At 40.5% G+C, this 21,940-nt stretch overlaps 1 protein-coding gene across 2 annotated transcripts in view; it reads right to left on the bottom strand.

Moving 5' to 3' along the window:
- The window catches only part of BABAM2 (BRISC and BRCA1 A complex member 2), a 308,755-nt gene that overhangs the window by 256,453 nt on the left and 30,362 nt on the right, over positions 1-21,940 (bottom strand). For both annotated transcript variants that reach the window (XM_008174875.4, XM_008174880.4), the window contains exon 3: positions 8,594-8,670. In XM_008174875.4, the coding sequence (XP_008173097.1) occupies positions 8,594-8,670 (77 nt within the window). The remainder of the gene's footprint in view (positions 1-8,593; positions 8,671-21,940) is intronic.

Below are 21,940 nucleotides of genomic sequence, written 5' to 3'. Positions count from 1 at the left end.
GTGATTCAACGGAATAAGGAGCGGTGAGACAGAAATCGGACTGAAAAAAAATTTTTTAAAGAAAAATTAGTCTTCAGAGGAGACAAAAAATGCTCTTCACGATAAAGGAAGAGAAATGAAGTGGTGAGAGTAGAGCTCAGATCTGTAAACCACTCACATAAAAACAGTGAAAATCAGGAAGAATAAGATAAAAATACTATAGTTCAAGAGGCCACAGAGAAGAACGGTAGCATCACAAGGGCAACACATTGTTTAATCACCGTTAAATTCCAGATGACAGCACTCAAGGACAAAGAGAGGCACAACGCCTGAAAAAAGAAATGTGAACAGAATAGAATTTTCTTCTATCAGAATTTCTTAGCAGTGAAAAGTAGTGAAAGCTTTTGAGTGGAAAAAAAAAAATCAGAAACAAGACAAAAACAGGATTCAATGAGGCAAAAGTACAATGATCCGGGGACTGATAATTAAAACAGGGCATTAAGAAATACTAGAATTATGGTTATCATTCATAAAGGTAAAACCCAACAAAAATATTAACAAACCTGCTCGCAGTGAACACTTCTTCTCAAACCATAATTAATTTTTCAGAACAAGAAGTTGCCCTGTACTTGGCATATGTGGTAGCTCAGTTGGTAATTATGGAGACATCAGTTGCAGCTCCAGAGTTAAGGCAGAGTTTTGCCCTTGAAGCAAGGATTCAATCTCCCTGTTATATGTTTTCTGACTGTTTTTGTACCTAATTATGTTAATAATGGGAATATCACAGACTCTTCAAAACTTCCCATATAGTTGAAACCTTGTGCATAGGCTACATTTGAAGAATTTTTTAGGATTAATTGTCATTTCTCCATTATTCTTCATAAATGAAAGAGGCTGAATAAGTAATGTTCTAGTTCAGAGTATTCCATGAGGAACTGTCCTCTTTCAAAATGGCTGTCATCTATTATTGTCAATGGAACCGAGGCAAAAGACTGCCCTCAGTTCAGCTACCCTTCTTAAATTGCCCTCCCAATCTCCCATTTTTTTCAGTGGAAAGAAGGTCATAGGCTGTCATTAGCTAAGATGGCTACTGCCTCCATTCACCTGCTCCTAAGGTGACCAGACAGCAAATGTGAAAAATCAGGATGGAGGTGGAGGGGTAATAGGAGCCTATATAAGAAAAAGACCCCAAAATCGGGACTATTCCTATAAAATCTGGTCACCCTAGCTGCTCCTCACGGTGTTCCTCTCCACCTCCTGATAGGACAAAGGGCCTATCATCATCCCTGAGAGCAACTTGACTTCATTTCCTTCAGGAGCAATGGGAGGCAGTGGCTATTTTGAAAAAACATCTTAACTGAGGGCAGCCAATAGCCTCATGCTCACTGGGAACAATGAGATGTGACAGTCATTTTAAAAGAGGACAATTTTCTTTCTCTTTCTTTCTTTTTTTTCTTTCTTTCAAGGAAAAAGGAGATAACCTAATTAAAAACAAGCATTATACAAACAGAATTCAGGGTCAAAAATTAGTCTTTTAATTGAAATAAATATGAAAGTTAATAATGTAATCAGTACAGCAGCCTCTATGTTACTTGATATTTAAGACATTTATTTTATACTAGAATAGGGGCTGGAATTTTGACCAAGGACAATCAGGGAAACCTCTATTTTTGAAAAAATGGTATTTGTGAAAACTGACATAGGGTATTTAACAGCCATGCAAAGCAGACAGCACCACGATTTTAAGGTCACAGCTGAAAGATGCTATCATATCAAACTGTGGAGTTTAATGGAACACCATAGAACACTGGAAGAATGAAGGTCCAGGATGACCCCGCTATGACTTTAATACACAATTATAAGAAGGTTAAGCCTGATGTTTAAACCATTAAGGCATCCACTCTGTCACGATCATAAAAACAACAAGACAAAATTATTATTTCCCCGCCAGAAGAAAATGGACTGTCCATGATTCTTTAAAATAACATAGTTTTCAAATTACTAAATCTTTTATTAAAATACATATGCAATATAGGCAAATTGATTTATATTTATGCCTGATATATTACAAAGTGTTCTCCAGTATAAAAGCCTCTTTTAAATGAAGTAAAAAACTGGAGATCCTCAAGGCCTTATTTGGGCTGGTGTCAGATAATGTTCCAAGAACACCACAGCAAGCAAAAAGCAAAAGTGAACTGAATGTGAAATTTGAAGGACAGAATAAATCCCCATTTGAAACTGAAGAAAATTATTAAAAATGATAGAAAAGGCCATTCTGAACTGCTAGCTGCTCAATGTTACCAAAGCTGTCAAAAACATGACTTTAAGTTGCTGGCCGGCACCTACTGAATTTGCTACAAGTACATTTTTTCCCCTTTTTCAAGGAGAAAAGCAACAACAGTAACAATTGTGAGCTTCCTGATATTCTGGAAAACAAGACTGTGACTGTACAGCTGTACTTCCCTAAATAAGTATGCCAACTGTTTCAACACATTGGAACAAAGTACCAGGGTATTTGCATTGTGGCAGCAGTTATGATTGATGATCCGCACAAACCTGATCTGTTGCAAAGAGGATGTAGCACAAACCACAAAGGAACCAGACACTTCAGCCTATGTTTGGCACGATACCCTAGATACAGGAGATCCTGACCATTTCAGCCTACCTTTTTCTACTGCCAGATTTTGCAATCTTCCTTTGCAGAATTATTCTGCCTTGTAAAGATAACAAACAGATCTGGCAACAGACTTCGGGGAGTTTTTACAGATTTCTGCTTGCCTACAGTGGCAGGCTTCCCCCATAGTGGTCACAGACTTATTTATTAAACTCTATATTATTAACCCTTTCTTATGCCCACTGGCACAAATCTTTATTGTGTGAGCCACAATATTGTTTTATGCTATGAATGATTCATAAGCATTTTTAAACTCATAATGCTGAGAAGAATTAACACTTCAGTTCATCAATTATTATTAATAATCTAAAAAATCAATTTGTCTGAACAAAATACTTATTTGCATCACGTTCTTTATTTAATCAGTGTATAGGTTAACAACATGATTATATGCAGGTATTGGCTGTTTTAGTTTTTTTAATCATGGAAACTGGAAACACGGTGAATGAAGAAAAGCTGATTTGATGGCATTTCCATCTTGATACCAAAGTTCAATGCACATGCCACAAAGATAAGTAATAAGGGCAGTTCCAGGCACACTCTTCAAACCTAGGCATACTACCTGTGTTTACCACTATGCACTTTGTACGCCTACTTCCTTGCACACAGCTCGCTTGTTTGTGAAATTTTCCCTCATAAGGAACAACTCTGGTCTCTCTGCATTCAAAAACAATCTCTCAATGAACTGTTTGAAAACAGAGCTCTGCAGGTGATACATGAGGGAGCTATTACACTGGTCTAAAATTTTTGAGACGTCGTCTGCTTCAGAGATAAAATGTGCTATTTATTATGTATTTTGATGTGCTGAATTCAAATATGACAATTAAAACAACTGACTGGCTACTGTTTCTAAGATATTTAAGTTTTTACATTTTATGTTTATGTATATTGTGTAGATAGAGTTTTAATCATAAATTATAAACCTAGGTCTTTTCATGTGTTTATGGTTGCTTTACATGATAATATTTCACCTGTCCTGTTTATGTAACACTTTAAAAATCAGCAAAAGGGTTATATAAACCAAATATATTATGAAACAAAAGGCAAAAAACTATTATGTACATAGTTTGGTCCTATTCAGTGTCTACTCGGCGCTTCTTGGCTTGTCTCTTGTATTCATTAAATGGAGCATTTCTTGTCACTGTCCAGCAATAGTCTGCAAGCATTGATGGGCTCCATTTGCCCGGATAGCATTTCTCCATTGTTGCAATGTCCTGGTAAAATCGCTCGCCGTGCTCGTCGCTCACTGCTCCGCAGTTCGGTGGAAAAAAATCTAGATGAGAGTGCAAAAAATGTATCTTTAGTGACATGTTGCAACCAAGGCTTTTGTATGCCTTGAGGAGGTTTTCCACCAACAACCTGTGGTTGTCTGCCTTGTTGTTTCCGAGAAAATTTATTGCCACTAACTGGAAGGCTTTCCATGCCGTCTTTTCCTTGCAACGCAGTGCATGGTCAAATGCATCATCTCGAAGAAGTTCACGAATCTGAGCACCAACAAAGACACCTTCCTTTATCTTAGCTTCGCTTAACCTTGGAAATTTTCCACGGAGGTACTTGAAAGCTGCTTGTGTTTAGTCAATGGCCTTGACAAAGTTCTTCCTCAGACCCAGCTTGATGTGTACAGGTGGTAACAAAATCTTCCTTGATTCAACAAGTGGTGGATGCTGAACACTTTTCCTCCCAGGCTCCAATGACTGTCGGAGTGGCCAATCTTTCTTGATGTAGTGGGAATCTCTTGCACGACTATCCCATTCGCAGAGAAAACAGCAGTACTTTGTGTATCCAGTCTGCAGACCAAACAAGAGAGCAACAACCTTCAAATCGCCACAAAGCAGCCAATGATGTTGGTCATAGTTTATGCACCTCAAAAATTGTTTCATGTTGTCATAGGTTTCCTTCATATGGACTGCATGACCAACTGGAATTGATGGCAAAACATTGCCATTATGCAGTAAAACAGCTTTAAGACTCGTCTTCGATGAATCAATGAACAGTCTCCACTCATCTGGACCGTGAACGATGTTGAGGGCTGCCATCACACCATCGATGTTGTTGCAGGCTACAAGATCACCTTCCATGAAGAAGAATGGGACAAGATCCTTTTGACGGTCACGGAACATGGAAACCCTAACATCACCTGACAGGAGATTCCACTGCTGTAGTCTGGAGCCCAACAGTTCTGCCTTACTCTTGGGTAGTTCCAAATCCCTGACAAGATCATTCAGTTCACCTTGTGTTATGAGGTGTGGTTCAGAGGAGGAGGATGGGAGAAAATGTGGGTCCTGTGACATTGATCGTTCAGAACCAGAAGTTTCATCCTCTTCCTCTTCCTCGTCTGACTCAAGTGAGAATGATTCTGGTGCATCAGGAACCAGCAGTCCTTCTCCGTGGGGTACTGGGCGTATAGCTGATGGAATGTTTGGATAACACACAGTCCACTTTTTCTTCTTTGACACACCTTTCCCAACTGGAGGCACCATGCAGAAGTAACAATTGCTGGTATGATCTGTTGGCTCTCTCCAAATCATTGGCACTGCAAAAGGCATAGATTTCCTTTTCCTGTTCAACCACTGGCAAAGATTTGTTGCACAAGTGTTGCAGCATATGTGTGGGGCCCACCTCTTGTCCTGATCTCCAATTTTGCAGCCAAAATAAAGGTGATAGGCTTTCTTAACCATAGTGGTTATACTGCGCTTTTGTGATGCAAAAGTCACTTCACCACAAACATAGCAGAAGTTATCTGCGCTGTTCACACAAGTACGAGGCATCTCTGCTCACTTTGGCTAAACAGAAATGTGTCCCTTTGCAAAATCAAACACTGACAAATAAGAGAGCACAACACTGTATAATTTCTAGAGCTGATATAGGACAATTTGTTCAGCAGAGTGATGTAAGCTTCGTTATGATTGCATCATCCATGACTTCTAGGAATAACATGATGCAATTCGTATTATGTATGACGCAATACCAGCTTCAGATTGCATCATTCATTGTTTTGCCTAAAAAGCAAGTACTGTCCAAACACAGTCATAGATTTATTCATAGATCCAGTCAAAGATGTATTTTAGTCATTTCTGGTTTAAATTGAGATCCCTTCCCTTTATAACTCACATATCCTCCGCCATTCCCAAGTCAAGGGTCGTATATACTGACCCAATAGCATATCTTGAAAACTAGAGCCAATCAACAATTTTAAGCATCATTTTCGTTCTGAGTGACCCAGAATTAGTAAAGTTTGACTACATTTATTTCAGAAGCATTTTGGCTGTAGAGCAGTTATATTCCCACAGAAACTATGGAAACATTCTCAAACCTGCTGTTGCACTATTAAGATCCTTCAGTGCACTCTGGCAGAGACCACAAAGCAAGTCTTTAACATTTTTTACGGCACTTAATATTATATGGAAGTAGGTTGTTCAAGGCTTTAAAATGGGGTTGAACTTGCCACCCTGGATGTTGAAGAATTTTATTATTATTTTTTAGCTAAAAATGGACATCTCTCTAAACAGAGAGGCTACAATGTACACAAAAGTAAGGAACGCTAGTTGACATAGTTGTCCTCTTCATATACTAGGAAAAAATACCACCATGTCCCAAAGTAGTATGTACTGAAGGGGTTAGGCTAAATTAATGGTGGAAATATCCACATTTATGATGCTCCAGTGTATTCTATGTAATCTCTAGCATCCAAGATTCTATTTTCATCTTTCTTAAAGCATCTACCCATATTTCTGTGATGAATCCTGAGCAACATTTTGGTACTTTTAGAACAGCAGATTAAATATACACTTCATCCTGACAGTCATGTTGGAGTCTAGGTGGACTATAACAACAAAACAGAAAAACTAAAACAATGTCATGGCCTACCTAAAGTAAATTCCTGGAATGATAGATTTTGCTGTAAATGTCAAACTACCATTAAAATATTTGTAACAATATAGAAGGTTAACTCTGTTGATTGCTGTTTGTAAAAGGAGTATGGCTTCTAAGGTATTGTACAATCAGATAAAAAGTCCTAATGCATACTGAAGTACAAAGAAATTACCAGTATTTAAACTGTACCACATACTCTCTAGATCAGTGTGACTACCAGAATAGAAACAGCATGTTTTGTGAATAAAATATGTACTATCCATCTGCTTATTGACTGACCTAAATAAAAAAATATGATGACCCACCTCTAATTACTAAATAAAATTTGAGAGGGAATGATGAATTTCAGAAATGGCAAGTGAAAACTTTACAGATAAAAGCAAAGCTACAATAAGCCAAGCCAGTAGACCACACAGAAATGATACAGTGTTCCAACTTGAAGACCAGAGGAAATTAGGGTGCAGCAAGCTAGAGTGTGAACTGACAGCACACTGGTTACTCCACAGTATCTCCCCAAGTGAACATTCTTGCTATGTACCAAAAGTGCCCTCAGGCAGTTTAGCTTAGTACAAGAGTGTTCACATAGGGAGTTAGTGCAGAGTAACTTGTGAACTGTAAATTCTCACACTGGCTTGCTGCACACCAACTTCCCATGTAGAGAAGCCCTTAGGTTATGTAGCTGCACCTCCTACCAGGTCCAGTTTTGGGCTAGTCACTGCCTCGTTTTTTTCTCACTTAGATTGAACCTCCCAACCTCTCGGCTTGTTTTGGTTGCAGTGATAACTTGCTACAGAGACCTGGCTATTTAGCTAAGTCATTAAAGAAAAAGTGCCTCTTGCAGGATATCCAAGTCCAAAACAAACACGAAAGAGTCTTCTGTCCCTCTAGTCTCAAGCTGGGCCCAGGCACTCCTTGGTCCTTTGAGTCTCTACCAAGCAGCAGCAGCTCCCCATGGGTTCATATCTGGATTCCCCCTTCTCCCCCTCAGGCTCTCCACAGGCTTCTGTCTTATCTCCATCCCAGAACATCTGATTTAGCCACATCACCTATCATGTGACTTAGCTCACACAGATGGAGAAAATAAGTGTTACAGGTAGGTCTGGACCAATCACACTTAAAGGGCAAGTCACCTTGTGACAGGCTATAAGAATTGATTTGAGACACAGACACATGGACACTTTTTGATCATTACAGCTGAATGAACACTACATGAAATTCCATGAAAGTGTGATCTTCACAAGTCAGATACATTTATGGAAGCAAAATCACCACCATGAAACAATTAAGCAAATTTTTATATGCATTTGATAGCCAAGATAGATCAGTCACTTTATTATTGCTTTAAAGTTATTCCTCCTCACAACTTCTACCATTCTTCACCTGTAGCTGAATGGAAACGGAGAAGATGAAAAAATTCTTTCCTGTCTTCTAAAAACGTGAAAGGAAATATTCTTGTATAGTGTCTAATTTTTTACAATCAAATACCCATTCAACAATGGGAGGATCAAACAAACCAACATCTATCACTAGAAATGGCTTTTAGAAAGGAAGATTTGATAGCCAAATGAGCCCTGAAAGTATTAATCACTAAAACCAAATTCCACTGCTTCACCCAGCATGACAATCTATGCCAGTTATTTGTGTCACTATACAATATAACAAATACTGTACCAGTAAGAAAATCCTCACTACCAGAGAGGAAATCAGTATTGTCAACCCAAAGCATTCCAAGAGCATTAGTCTGGCCTCCAAAAATTATGACTGTCTTAATCACAACATTTTTTAATATAATAAATGTTGGTGTCTTTTTAGGTTTTTAACCTTTACTCTGCATCTATGAAAACTAGAAACTTCTTCTTTTTTTAAAATGAAAGCTAAGATTTTCACATCGTCACATGACTCCAGAAGTTGGAGATTTAAGATGACACCAAATATCACAAGACTCACAATAAAATGGCAAAGTTTGAAACACTGGGAAATATTAAGTTGTAAGCACAGAGCATTGTGATTGACATAAAACGGGCTGAGAGAAGTAGAGAATGGGTGATATAAATGGCTTTAACTTACATTTGAGTGTTTCTCCAGCATATGGGATATGCAACTTAAACCGATCACAGCTGGGTCCAGGCGTCAAAGAGGTACAGCTAAAAATGAAAACAAGAAAAGGAATTTCTAAACAATAGCGATAGACAGTAACAATGCTTAACAAGATACAAATGAAATAAGCGAGCACTACCCAGATGGTATAGAGAAATTCTTATGGAAAGGCTGACAGTGTCCTGCTTTCCCCACATTTCTGAAAAAACAAAAAGATTAAGTAGGGAGGGAGGAGTAAGCCACAATGCTGGAAGTTCATTCCATTCCATTCAGTCCATCCATAAGTTCACACAAAAATTTGAGACATCTAGACCTGTCCCAATAAACAGCAGTTTCTCTACCAGTCTGAAGCACCAAAGGAAAACAGCTCCCTGATTTGAAACACTTCACAATGACATACTTTAATCACCCTCCAAACCCACCACCTCTCTAACTCATGTAGTACAGAAACAGTCAGCTCTCCTTGACTTACTCAACAGTACAACAGACTTGTACTCCCTGTCTCTATCTTTGAAGAAACTGAGATGCAATGGGAATTTAAATGAAGTAAAAATTCACAGCCATTTTTACCCATTTGATAGCTGGGGAAAATAAAACAGAGAGATTAAATGATCTGCCCAAAACCACAGTAAATTAGTGACATAGCTGGGATTAGAAATCAGGTGTTCCAGGTTCCCATTCCCATGGTCTAACAACACTAGTGATTGCACCAAGTCATTTAAGAAAAAAATATTTTAATGTGTGTGTACAAAATTATTTTTATTACTGTAGCACTTAAAGGCTCCAACTGAGATTGCGTCTTAGTATGCATTTGTAAAGTGCCTAGCACAATAAGTCAGTCCCCTGCTCCAAAGAGCTGGCAGTCTAAACAGACAAGGCAGACAAAAGGTGGGAAAGGAAACAGAGGCCTAGAGAAGTGAAGTGACTTGCCCGAGGTCACACATGAGATCAGTGGTAGAGTCACGAATACAACCCATATCTCCTGAGTCCCAATGCAGTATCCTACTGACCACCTTTTCAAAATGAAAAAACAGGACATATGCAGGAGCCCCACCGCCTCTGTGGCCCTGCCCCCTACTCCTCCTCTTCCCCTGAGACCCCATCCTTGCCAGAGCTGGGCAGTGATAAGAGCCCAAAAGCAGCCCCTGGCCTGTGTCCCAACCCCAAGGGCAGGTGGCGGGTCCAGGGCTCCACACAACTGCACAGGCTCCCTGGGCAGCTCTTTGCACTGCCCAGCTCTGGGCCTCAGAGGAAAGAGGAAGAACAGGTGGTGGAGCCTTGTGGCGACGGAGGGCTAAAGCCCACTCAGACCCCCCCACACACATACCAGGAAGAGGCTGGCACCACCCATGAGCCTTGGGCAGGTGTATAGCAGCACCGCAGGGAATCCAGGACAAATGCTGTCCCAGTGTCATTCAGCCCGGGATCAGGACTTGAAATGTACATTTCAGGACTGTCCTACCCAATTAGGGATGGATGGTCACCCTAGTACCCACCAGATCACGTACATAAAAAAAAAAAAAAAAGTAAAATGTGGGAAGGAGGATAGCACAGGGACACCTAACCCTGCACAGCGAGAGCTATGTAGATGCAAAATTATACCGGTCTTGCAGCAGAAGAGAGGTCAGAGTGAGTAGTGCATATAGCGGAGTGCCTCATTAGCATATTGAGAATGGTGCTTAAGCTCATTTCTCCTAAAATAGACATTCCCAATCTTTTTTTGCTGTGCCCCCCTTTCTCCATAGATCCTTCCTCCTTCCCCGACGCCTACCCATCCAGGGCAGAAAGTGACTCACTGAGAACAGGTGGCTCACATCTGGGGTAGTTGCATGATCCGTCTGATTCCATCCCAGAGGAACCTGTGGCAGCATGGAGTAGAACGGGATTCCTTGCCCGCCCTCCCTCCCCCATTCCCAGAGCCTCTCACACCCACAGGCTCCAAAGAGTAAATACACAAGGACTGCAGCCAGCCAGGTGTCTGGGCCAGGGCTGGGCAGTAGCAGGGAGAGCAAGCAAGAAGTCCCCAGTGGTCAAGTTGGGAGGAGGGGAAGAGGAGCAGGCTGCTGCCAGGACAGGGTGTGGCTGCGCTCCCCCGCATCTGCTGGAGACTCCCTATGAGTTCTCCCTGCTATTGCCCTGCTCTGGCCCAGACACCCAGCCAAACACAGCCCCACATCCCATCACTTGCTTCCCAGTATCCTCATTGCACCCCCACCCCCACAAGGGGACATGCCCCGCAGTCTGAAAACCGATGTCTTAAACACATCCATTCTCTCCCTGCACCCCACCTCTGTTTTACCTTGCACTTGGAAAGCTAAGTCGAGGACATGCAGGGGCTTCAGATTGACTTTTGCTCACCACGCTACATCTATTGTTTAACCTTATTTGTGCCCATGTGTAGCCTCTACCTTGTGTTCCCTGCTATGCACAGAGAGCTTGATTCAATGGGTGTGGGATCAGGCTCAGAGAGGACTTTCAGGATCAAAGTCTCAGTGTAGTCAGAGTAAGAAAATATCATAGTTGTGGGGTTTGTTTTGGTTTGCTTGTTTGTTTTTTAAGAAGATATATTATTTTACTTGCGCAGGTAAGAACATCAAGGTAGAAAGGAATACTCAATGTCAGTGCATACACAGCTATGACTAGAAACATAACAGTTCTCGCCTCTGGTTGTGAGTATCTTAGCCTATAGTTTCAAAGCATTTCTAAGGCACCCATTACCATAGCATCTAAACCAAACCCTCATGAATGAGTTAAAAAAAAAAAGATTATTATTTTGGAAGCTTCTACACTAACATCAACAGCAGTTAATATTCAATGGCAATTTATTTTGAAATATCACAGGTCATAGGGGTCCTGTCACCCTTACCATTAAGACAATATATTTTGGTAGCTTTTAAAACGTGCATCAAAATTTCTGATTTTGCAAATACAATCTTTACTTTTAGCACACTAAGCAATTTGGAAATACTTGAGGGAAAAGTACAATATACAATTACATTAAAATCAAAGAGTGATCTGATGATATTAATGTCCCTAAAAGCAACACTAAGTATTTTTCCTAGGTTATTCTAGCTCACTTAGCATGTTTTTAAATTTTACTGATCTAGAAGTGATGGAAAGTGACAGCTTTCACAGTCATTTTATTTATTTTTTTCGCAAATTACCCCTTTTTGACTAGGCTACACAAGAGATTTCATACACTGTGATTGGCTGAGTAACTAAGCAAAAATTTTTCAGAGGTGCATCTAAAGGGAACTAGTTACTTCTCACTAACAGAAAGGGGAAAAAAAACACTATAAAGCAATTCAGAATTTTGATACAGAAAGTCTAATGGAAAAAAAACAAAACTTTTTAATAATTTTCTCAATAGGGCAAGTGCTTACATACCATCTGAAGCTGAAATTAAAGCGCTGAATGTATCAAATAGTTTGTCACAAGAGCTGCTAACGCAAGTCGAACAGAATGAAATGGATAACAAAACTGAATATACAAGCGGACCATCCTGCATGCCAATGCAAGGGAATAAAGAAATGTAAATCACACTCTTACTGCCTTGCGCTGATGTGGCATACCACTGCTTCAAGTGCCCTGCTATGTCAGGTTGGCAGGAAGAGGCATGGTCTTGGCCCTGACCCCTCTAGGCTGGCCAGTGGCATAGCTTCAAGGGCATACTGGGGAGAGTACACTGCACCAGCTATAGACATGTCAACAGTGTACTCCCTCTACAGCGGGATAAGGCTATCAGAAGCCCCAGAGTTACATCTCCCTCTAGGCTGCTCCAAAGGCTTTGCAACAATGCATCACTCCCTTCCACTCCCCAACCCCACCCTACCTCCCGGGCAGACTGTAAACCTATCACATAGCCCTTAATTATTTAGGCACCAATCCTGCAAGCATGCATACATGGAGTAGTCTCACTGAACTTAAGAGGGCTAATTATGTGGGCAGGTGCAGGATTTGAGTTTTAATTGATCGTCTTCAGGCATTTTAAAGAAAAAACAAGGTACTTAAATACTTTAAGGTAACTAAAATAGAAAAAAAAACATTTTATATTGCCATTTCTGATAAACACTCTCAAAGTATTGATAGGTACCAATCATACTTTATTCCATAAGACCTGATTTCAGAGTCAAAACCATGAAGAACAAAATAATAAAAACACACAAAGATTCTTAACCTTAATTGAGGTTAAATACTACCTTCTTCAGCTGTCTCTCTGCTTCAAGTTTTCCCATGTGGCCAGAAAAACCAGTACCTGTGCTGTCTGCTGATGACATTGTGTTAGAGGCCAACCAAAAGGCTGTAGACTCATCTATTAAATGGTGGCTGTCAGCCAGTTTGTAAGTAAAATGGTTGTCACCAGATGACTGAACAACCATCACAACCTACCAAAAAATGAGAAACATGCAGCCCAGCCACCAGAGCTCCTCTTGCCTCTTTGTTGCATGTAATTATCTTTGTTTAAAATCACATGCGGGCCTGAAGAAAGCAACGTGCTTGAATATACACCAAAAATGAAAATAATGATTTTAGATTCTAAGGTCAGAAGGGACCATTGCAATCATCTAGTCTGATCTCCTGGATAGCACAGGCCGTATAACTTTCCCAAAGTAATTCCTGGAGCAGACCTTTTAGAAAAACATCCCATCTTGATTTAAAAATTGTCAGTGATGAAACAATTTACCAAGGGTCACTGTGGATTCTCCAGCCAGTAAAAATTTACACCTTTTTTCCAGTCTGATGTCCAAGTCATTAAAGTAAGTGTTATGTGTGTTGTTCTTTTGTCAATATACAGTAGTTACGATTATAACCAAGTTACAGTATGATCTGTAGATTTAAATCCAACACACATGAAGGCATGGTCTTGCCTGAAAATCGCTAAATTTACTTCAAATACTAAGGAGAATTATTCTACAAAGTCTGAAGAAAATTATTCTAAAAGTTTCTGAATTATAGGTCATTAACATGTTACCATGCTTTGAAGGGGACTTGTATTTAATGTTACTTTGTAGTCCTCTAATTAAAAAAGTACTTGTTATCAACCCTTCACCATTCAGTTACACCTGTTTGAAGAAAATAGCTGTATTTAACCAAAGTTGTCAACTAAGTGCAATAGCTACAGTTTCTGTTCAGTATAAATAGCTTGCTTTCTGGTGGCGTGTTACAGGTAAGAGAGAACATAAGGGTCTTTCTAACATTTGCCACTGCACCAGAGGTCCTCCCTTTGCTCAAAGTAGTAAAGGCTTATAAGTTTTGGAATTAAATGCCTAGCATTCTAAACCCTGGCTCTGCAGGTTGGTGTGATTCATCTAACAATTGTTTTTGTAGCAATAAATTGGTTGCAAAATGACACCCTTTGTGTGTGCATACGTGTACACACAAAGAATGGAAAACATGATCAAACTGTTTTTGAGCTACAGACCATTAAAAGTTACCCTAAACATGGAGCCAGATTTCAGAACAGCCTGGCTCCAGCCGATACAAGGTTAGCATCACTATGTAAAACTGAAAATAAAGTGTAATTGCTAATTACCTGCAGGCCAAAGACGCTCACCATGTAGATTCTTGTTGTACCGATTTGTTTTATAGATGCCCACAATTAAGGTTACCTACCACTTTCCACTGCAAGTCCCTGTTTTCAATTGCTTATGATTTTGCCCTACTCCAACTGTTCAGGCTGAAATTTCTCATCCCAGGGGTGAGCCTCAGGCTTTTAATTTATGTTTTTGTTTGTTTTTGTGGTTGTTTATTTAAAGAAAAACTTTCAGCTAAAACAGTTCAGCCATTTCCCACAATGAGATTGGAGAAATATACATTATTTTGACCATGCTGAAGTCTTACAACTATTTCACTGAGAAGGTCAAGTGCCTCTATGCTTTGGAGCAAAGACTTGGAATTTGACGGCAGGGTCTGGGACATGCATTGTGCCGTCCCAGTGAAAGCCTGCCCAAATTTGGCCAAGCTATATAGCCTTCTGAAAAATCCCACTGGATACATGCTCACTAAAGGTTAGAGTATGGCAGCTAAATTCCCCATGTCTTCACTGCTCCTACATGGGACAGGACGGGACTGTGCATGTGCCATTCCCACAAAACAACAGAGCATGCGGCAAAGGCTGAACAGAACTTTTCCTTGCTCCTCCTGGCTGCCAGGACTACTGTGGCACTGGGCACAGGAGCTGTCAGGAAGACTCTCTCTCCTGTAGTCTCAATTTTCCCTCACTAGTGCCCAGACAGTATGGAGAAGGAGAAAGTAGCCTGACACAAATTAATATCAATGAGAAGCAGGGAGTGGGGGAGGAGGAGGAGGATAGGAGCAGGGAGTGGAGGCAGAGGCAGGAACATGGAGAGCAGAGCAAAGGGTAGAGACAGGAACTAGGGGATGAAGAGGAATAGAAGCAGGGAAGGAGACAGGAACAAGAGCTCAAATAAGAAGACAAGGAGAGGAGGAGAGGGAGAGGCAGCAGTTCAAGAGGGATGGCAGGAATAGAAGCAGAGGGGGTTTGCCCATGCAATCTTAGTTCAGCCCCCTTGTGCATATGCATTATGATACAGTATTTAAAATTGCCAAATCAGGAAGAGGAGGTGAATGAGGCATTTCTGGAACAAACAACAAATATATCTAAAACAGAAGACTTGGTAGCAATGGCAGACTTTAACCTCCCAGACATCTGTTGGAAAAGTAATACAGCAAAACACAAAATTTTCAGTAAGCTCTTGATATGCACTTGGTATGCAACTTTTTGTTCAAGAAAGTGGAGGAAGTAACCAGGGAACAGCTACTCCCCTTGCAGATTCAAAAGTTCAGAGGCAAGCCTACAAAAGGGGGCTGCATTACCCACACTTCATCAACTCCTTCTACAGCCTCCTCCATGTCCAAAGTTCTGACTAGGACTCAGAGAAAGGGGATGGAGAGTGAGAAGTGTGAATGTGCAGAATTAATAAAGAACAACTCCAGATAAATGTGTACAATCTTCATTTCTACTTTCAGTGGCCTCTGCTCATTCCAACTCTTCACAGTTTGGCAAGCAGAACTCTTTACCTTTGGACAGCAGGACAAGGAGACCTAGTTAACTACTGTAATCAGGGTGAATAAAAATCAATTATTTTAAAATATATATATATAAAAAACTGATTTTTTAATTTAGATCAGATTTTTTTGATAAAATGCCTTTTGAGGGAAAAAACCTATCTAAAGATAGTTTATAGCTCAAAGATATCTCATCATGGAATAGGGATTATAAATTCTAATTCTATAGTATGATACAATATATTCATATAATGTTTAAGAAAAGTTTTGTAAATGAGTTCCAATAGTTCATGGATTAGGGACCCAATCTTATGGGGTTCCACGGGCTTCCGTATAGATTATTTAGGTTAATCTTTCTATCTGCCCAATGGGACTCAGTGCTCAGTCTAGAGATGCTGAGTTTTGCAGTTCTCAACCTGTGGATTTGTGTCTCCAGAGGTGACATGCTTGTTAACAGCAAAAATGTTTTTAAATAAATAAATAACATACAGTATCAGAGGGGTAGCCATGTTAGTCTGGATCTGTAAAAAGCGACAAAGAGTCCTGAGCATATGCTCCAATACGTCTGTTAGTTTACAAGGTGCCACAGGACTCTTTGTCGCTAACTAATATATATAGGTGAGAAATAACAGACCTCAACCCTATTGTCCCTCTGCAAATTTGTGTACACAGAGTCAATCCCTTACCTCTCTCTAAAAGTGCAAAGTTTCAAAAAGTTCAATGAATAGAAGATTGTTGGGGGCGGAATAGATCTGGACAAGGAGAAGAAGTCTGGAGATAAATGTGAGAAGGGAGGGACAGGCAGTAGAAACAAAAGTGAAACTGTTTCAGCAGCATATTCCAGAAGTCTTGAAGTCTTTCTGAGTGTAGCCTTCATTGATTTGAGATCTACCATACCAGTCTCTCACTAAAATGGAAAACCTATAATGGCAGCAGGCCGTAAAAGAGACCCAGTTTGGGAATATTTTAATGAAGTTCCTCTACCTGTGGGTAAGACAGGCATGCGTACAAAATGCAAACAGTGCAACAAAGAAATGCAAGGCCTGGTTGCCCGAATGAAGCAATATCATGGGAAGTGTTCCTTCTCAGGAGGAAGCTACGTTGAAGATTATGAAAGGACATGTCTGAACATGCAGGATCTTCAGGTTGGTAAACTTTTTTATTTCATACTTCTTTCTTAAGGACTGCATGTCTTCCTTCTGACTATTCTTGAATTCTCATGTCTGAGCAAAAATCATGGTACTATAATTTTAGATGCAGTTGTGATAAAAAATAAATAGCTGAAATAGGCAGATCTTCCTTTTACAATTTCACCTTTAAAGTAGTACTGAGTGTCAGTGAATGCAATGAGTAATACTAAATGAGCAGTATGGTAATAATAATTAAATAACTGCATTGATTTATTTTGTTTAGGAAAATCCATCCTCAACATACAGGATTCTGAAGACTATCCACCTTCAAGATCACCATCATTTTCTAGTTTCTGAGTTATCTGCCAATGCTAGTATTTCAGTCACATCATGTATGTCATATAGCCACAGTATATCACCTGTAGCAAAAAGAAAAAGAAAAAATCTCCATCATCCAGAAACAACCACAGACAAATTTGTGATGTGAACCAGCAGATTACAAAAAGAGGTAATTGATGAAAAAATTGCCCTGTTTGTTTATGCAACAAACTCTCCTTTCCATATGATTGAGAACCCACATTTCATTAACATGGTTCAGTCATTAAGACCAGGATACAGTCCAACCAACAGAGCAGCTGTCGCAGGCAAATTGCTGGATAAAGTGTATGAAAGAGAAATTGAGCAGTGTGCAAAACGTCTAGAGGGTGAAATTGTTAATCTGAGTCTTGATGGGTGGAGCAATGTCCACAATGATCCTGTTGTATGTGCTTATGTGACAACAGAAGAAGGCAACGTCTTCCTTACAGAATCAGAGGAGTAGCTGTGTTAGTCTGGATCTGTAAAAAGCAACAGAGAGTCCTGTGGCACCTTTTTAAGACTAACAGATGTATTGGAGCATAAGCTTTCGTGGGTGAATGCCCACTTCGTCGGATGCATGTAATGGAAATTTCCAGGGGCAGGTATAAATATGCTGGCAAGAATCAGTCTGGAGATAACGAGGTTAGTTCAATCTGCTAGAGAACCTCACCCTCCCTGATTGAACTAACCTCGTTATCTCCAGACTGATACTTGCCAGCATATTTATACCTGCCCCTGGAAATTTCCATTACATGCATCCGACGAAGTGGGCATTCACCCACGAAAGCTTATGCTCCAATACATCTGTTAGTCTTAAAGGTGCCACAGGACTCTCTGTTGCTTTTTCCTTACAGAAGCAACTGATACATCAGGAAATGCATACACACCAGAATACTTACAAGAAGTAACAATAAAAGCTATAACAAACTGTGAAAAAAAATTCAAATGTCTAGTACGCAGCTTGGTCACAGACAATGCTGCAAATGTATCCAAGATGAGAAGAAATTTAGAAGAGAGTGAAGAAAGTCCTAAGCTAATAACATATGGTTGCAATGCTCATTTGATGCACCTCCTAGCCAAAGACTTTAGTGTTCCAGAAATAAAGGCTAATGTTGTTGAAATTGCAAAATAATTCCGTAACAACCACTTTGCAGCAGCTGCTCTGAAAAAAAGTGAGAGGAACGAAGCTAACTCTCCCACAAGACGTGCGATAGAACTCAGTAGTGGACTGTTTTGAGCACTATATCAAGAACTGGCCTAATCTGATGACCGTTTGTGAACAAAATTGTGAAAAAATAGATGGCACTGTCACAGCCAAAGTTCTCAACATTGGCTTAAGAGAAATGTTGAACACATGCTAAGTACCCTGAATCCTATTTCTGTAGCCTTGAACAAAATGCAGGGAAATAGCTGTTTTATTGCTGATGCTGTCGAAAATTTGGAAGGAACTGAGTGAGATCTTAAAAAGAGAAATATGCAATGACAGAGTTAAATTACAAGCATTAAAAAAAAGAATGGGACAAGCACTACCTCCAGCTCATTTACTTGCAAATATTCTCAATACTCGGTACCAGGGTCAAACCTTAACTGCTGAAGAAGAGGAGTTGGCTGTGACATGGACATCCAGCAATCATCCCTCCACAATGCTAACTATAATAAACTTCAGAGTTAAGGGTGAACCATTCAAGAAATATATGTTTGCTGACGATGTTTTAAAGAAAGTCACACCAGTGAACTGGTAGAAGTCATTTAAGCACTTAGATTCAGAGACTGTTAAAGTGATAATCTCACTTTCAACAAAAGTAGCTTCTTCTGCCCGTGCAGAAAGAATATTTTCTTCCTTTGGACTAATTCATTCCAAATTGAGAAATCGTTTGGGACTTGAAAAAGCAGGACAGCTTGTTTTTCTTTTCCAGATTATGAACAAACAGGAAAATGAAGGTGAAGACGACTGAGTTAGCTGCACAAGCCAATATTTTAAGTTTCTCATGTTGACCTGGCTGACATAGTTGATTTAATTTTTTAAAAAAATATTTCATTTAACTATTTTAGTTAAAAACAATTTTAACAAAAACAAACCTGATTTTAAAAAACTTGAATGTTTAACTTAATTCAAAAATTCATATGCTTGTTTTGTTAAAATATTATATGTTTGGTGTTGAAGAAAACAATCCAGAATACATAACATTGTTGTTTTAGTTAAATAAAACAATTTAAATGTCTGTCTAGTGATGTTCTCCTCCTAATATAAGGCAAGAAAATCCTCCAAATATTAATAATTAACCTGTTGAATTGGAGGAGATAGTTCACCTCCCAACGACTTCATAAATATCTGCTTCAATTACCTTTGGTAAATGAAATAACCAAACAATCATTCATTTTCTGATATAGTTGTAAAACTAATCTGAAAAGTTTTCAAAATAAATCACTTTAAAAATGTATAGTGTGTACCTTCTAAAAATGAAACCGACATCTATCTCTGAGTTGTGAAGAATATGTATTAGGGTTATAACAACCAACAAGAATGCACTTTTATGTAGAAATCCATGATTAAATCGAGTCTTCCTGACTAGTAATTTAAATCATGATTTAAACCAATTTGATTTAAATCAAATCCACCCTGGTTGTAATAAACTGCCCATAACCAGTACAGTAATCTTACTGTAAGAGGGCAAACCAAGAATATCAAATACCTGACACAGGGAGGGGAAAATGTAGTTTCTTCTAAAATAGTATCTATGTTGTCTACAAGTTCATAAAATTGAAGCACATCTTACAAAGAAGAGGATGATGATGCATCCAAATTGTCATCCGCAGAGGTTTGAACATCTGGATACATATACAGTATAACCTGAGAGTTACGAACACCTCAGGAATGGAGGTTGTTCATAACTCTGAAATGTTTGCAACACTGAACAAAACGTTATGGTTGTTCTTTCAAAAGTTTATGACTGAACATTGACTTAATACAGCTTTGAAACTTTACTAGGTAGAAGAAAAATGCTGCTTTTAACAATCTTAATTTAAATGAAACAAGCACAGAAAGTTTCCTTACCTTGTCAATTTTTTTTAAACTTTCCCTTTACGTGTTTAATAGTTTACATTTAACACAGTACTGTACAGTGTTTGCCTTTTTTTTTTTTTTTTTTTTTTTGTCTCTGCTGCTGCCTGATTGCATACTTCCAGTTCCAAATGAGGTGTGTGGCTGACCAGTCAGTTGGTAACTCTGGTGTTCGTAACTCTGGGGTTCTACTGTTTGCATTCAGAGGCTTGACAGGTCCCACTAGCTGTTCTTCAGACAGCATGTCTAGGACACATACCAGTGATTCCCACGGTACCGGTGAGAGTGACAGATGAGGGAGAGAATGTTCCAATGAGCAGAGCTTGGGTACGGCGAATTGGAGCGACCACCCTGGACCCCGTGCTTCGTGGGGGCCACACGCTTCTATAAAATTGTGAGGAGGCGGCTGGGGAGGTGGATGGGCGAGCGGAGTGAGGCGGCGAGCGGCTAGCGGCAGACAGGGGCAAGGAGGAGCCCCCTCTGCCAAAACCTCCCTCCTCCCACAAGCGCCTCCTGCCCACCAGCAGGCCCCGCCGACCAGCGCCTCCCCCTTTCTCTCAGCGCCTACTGCCTGCCGCGGATCAGATGTTTTGTGGCATCAGGAGGTGCTGGGGTGGAGGGGAGAGAAGCGAGGGTGCAGCGCACTCTGGGGAGGGGGTGGAACTGGACGGAGAAGAGGCAGGACAGGGGCAGGAAGAAAGAGGGAAGAGGCGGGGTGGGGGTGGAGCCTTGGGGGAAGGGGTGGAGTGGGGATGGGGCCTGGCCAGAGCTGGGGGGGAGCACCCAAACTCAGTGAGTATGTCCCGGGCCCCACAACCCCCTAGGGACGGCCCTGCCAATGAGTGATATTTCCTCTTGAAACCTTTTGGGAGAAGACTCCATAGGCAGTTGCTTTAGTGACTGCCTTTCTTCAGCCCTTTTGGAATCAGAGTAATACTTAGAGGAAGACTCATATGGCCACATTGCCCAGGGTGACACCTGTCCAGTTCTGTTAGTACCCTCTAGGGTAATGCCTGTCATAATGCCTGGGTGAGGGAGGGGAAAGTTGGAACTGAGAGTCCCCATAACACTCTCTAGGTTTCCTGATCCATTCTCTGGGATGGTAAGGAAATTCTATTCTATTCTGTTCTATGGAAGTTTTTATACCACATTCATCACCACAGTATCTGCAAGGAATCGGGTCAGTGGTGGCCTGACTCCAGATCCAAGATGTGGATGCAAGGAAGTTTGGTTAAAAAGCCGAAAGAGGCTAACCAAATTTTCCCAGGGAACCAATAGGCTGCATCGCTAAAGAAATAGAGTTAGCCTTTAGTTGTTGTTTTTTTCCTTCCCCAGAGGAGAAGTAACAGGCACCACTGCCTAGGGTGACCAGATGACAGGAAGAGTGCTGCCGGTGTAATGACACAAACAGCTCCCTCTCCCAATTCCCTGCTGTGGCCCAGTGCTGCGGGCAGTCAGAGGAGAGGGTGGGGGGGGGGAAAAAAGCCGAGAACAGCTGAGTGCTGCCGGCAGTCAGAGGAGATTATGCACCCTCCCTTAGCTACGCATACCTCCAGCGTCTAGGTATTTACACCATGCTCATCATCATAATGACAGAGCAGAGAAGTAACAACCGCTGTAACTTTTCCTTTCACTCTGCATTCAGACATGCAAGTCTAGCTGAGTCCAGACTGGTAGCAATGTGTGGATCGGTTTGCAGTGGGGGAGCCTCTGGTTTTCAGGAGGGGGGGGGGGGGGAGG

The sequence above is a fragment of the Chrysemys picta genome, chromosome 3 (assembly GCF_011386835.1).
Source record: "Chrysemys picta bellii isolate R12L10 chromosome 3, ASM1138683v2, whole genome shotgun sequence".
In the NCBI taxonomy this organism is placed as follows: Eukaryota; Metazoa; Chordata; order Testudines; family Emydidae; genus Chrysemys; species Chrysemys picta.
This window is presented reverse-complemented; position numbering and strand designations above follow the sequence as displayed.